Source organism: Bison bison, unplaced genomic scaffold, assembly GCF_000754665.1.
Source record: "Bison bison bison isolate TAMUID 2011002044 unplaced genomic scaffold, Bison_UMD1.0 scf7180017845351, whole genome shotgun sequence".
Taxonomy (NCBI): domain Eukaryota; kingdom Metazoa; phylum Chordata; class Mammalia; order Artiodactyla; family Bovidae; genus Bison; species Bison bison.
Window position 1 is genome coordinate 14,551 of NW_011475924.1, and position 739 is coordinate 15,289.

Below are 739 nucleotides of genomic sequence, written 5' to 3' on the forward strand. Positions count from 1 at the left end.
GGCTCTCCGGGAGAGCTGCCCACAGCCCTGCCGTGTCCCTGGTGGGAAGACAGCGGACCCTGGGGCCCAAGGCCATGTGGGGCTGCTAGGGTCACCAGGTCCCTGCGAACCTGGGAGGGGGCGGGGCAGTGGTGAGGGTCCCGGGCAGGACCCCAACACTGGGAGAGACGGCTGAGAGAAGGTGCGCCCAGGCCTGGGGCCTGAGAAGAGGCACAGGGTGCCCCATCATGGGGCATCCACGGGCACCTTCCCCACTCCAAGGGCTGTCAGGGTCTTCTCTGATGGAAGAAGAGATCCCAGCACCAGGAGACCAAAGCCCTCGCCCGTGCCGCACAGCAGGCCAGGGCGAGAAAGGGTTTCCCCCGGGACGCGTGCGAACACGGAGTGGGCACTGGGCCTGAGCAGGGCTGAGGGACAGGAGTGGACCTGGCCTCCCGGGTCCTCAGGGGAGATTAGCCTCCGACTCCCTCACCTCTCCACGGCTAGTCGCCTGGAGCAGGGGGAGGAAGCTACGAGGGCCAAGAGCATGAAGTCATGGAAACTCAGGCTGCGAAAGGGGGGCCACACATGCCCTGGGAACGGGATGAACTCTGGGCGCCGTTTATTTCCACCGGTTGCCATGGTGATGAGAGGGGGGGCAAGGAGGGAGACAGGCCTTTCCCTTTCAAGGACCTGGACGGGCACAGGCATCCGTGCGAAAGATGCCTGCAGCCTGGGCGCCAGGGACCAAGAATCCAGG

At 65.8% G+C, this 739-nt stretch overlaps 1 protein-coding gene across 1 annotated transcript in view; it reads right to left on the bottom strand.

Moving 5' to 3' along the window:
- Window positions 1-621, bottom strand: part of PPP1R12C (protein phosphatase 1, regulatory subunit 12C) — a 15,109-nt gene extending 14,488 nt beyond the window's left edge. Inside the window, 3 exon segments of the mRNA XM_010833822.1 lie at window positions 59-110; window positions 247-397; window positions 473-621. Coding sequence (XP_010832124.1) covers window positions 59-110; window positions 247-397; window positions 473-621 — 352 coding nt within the window.
- Window positions 622-739: the final 118 nt, after the last annotated feature.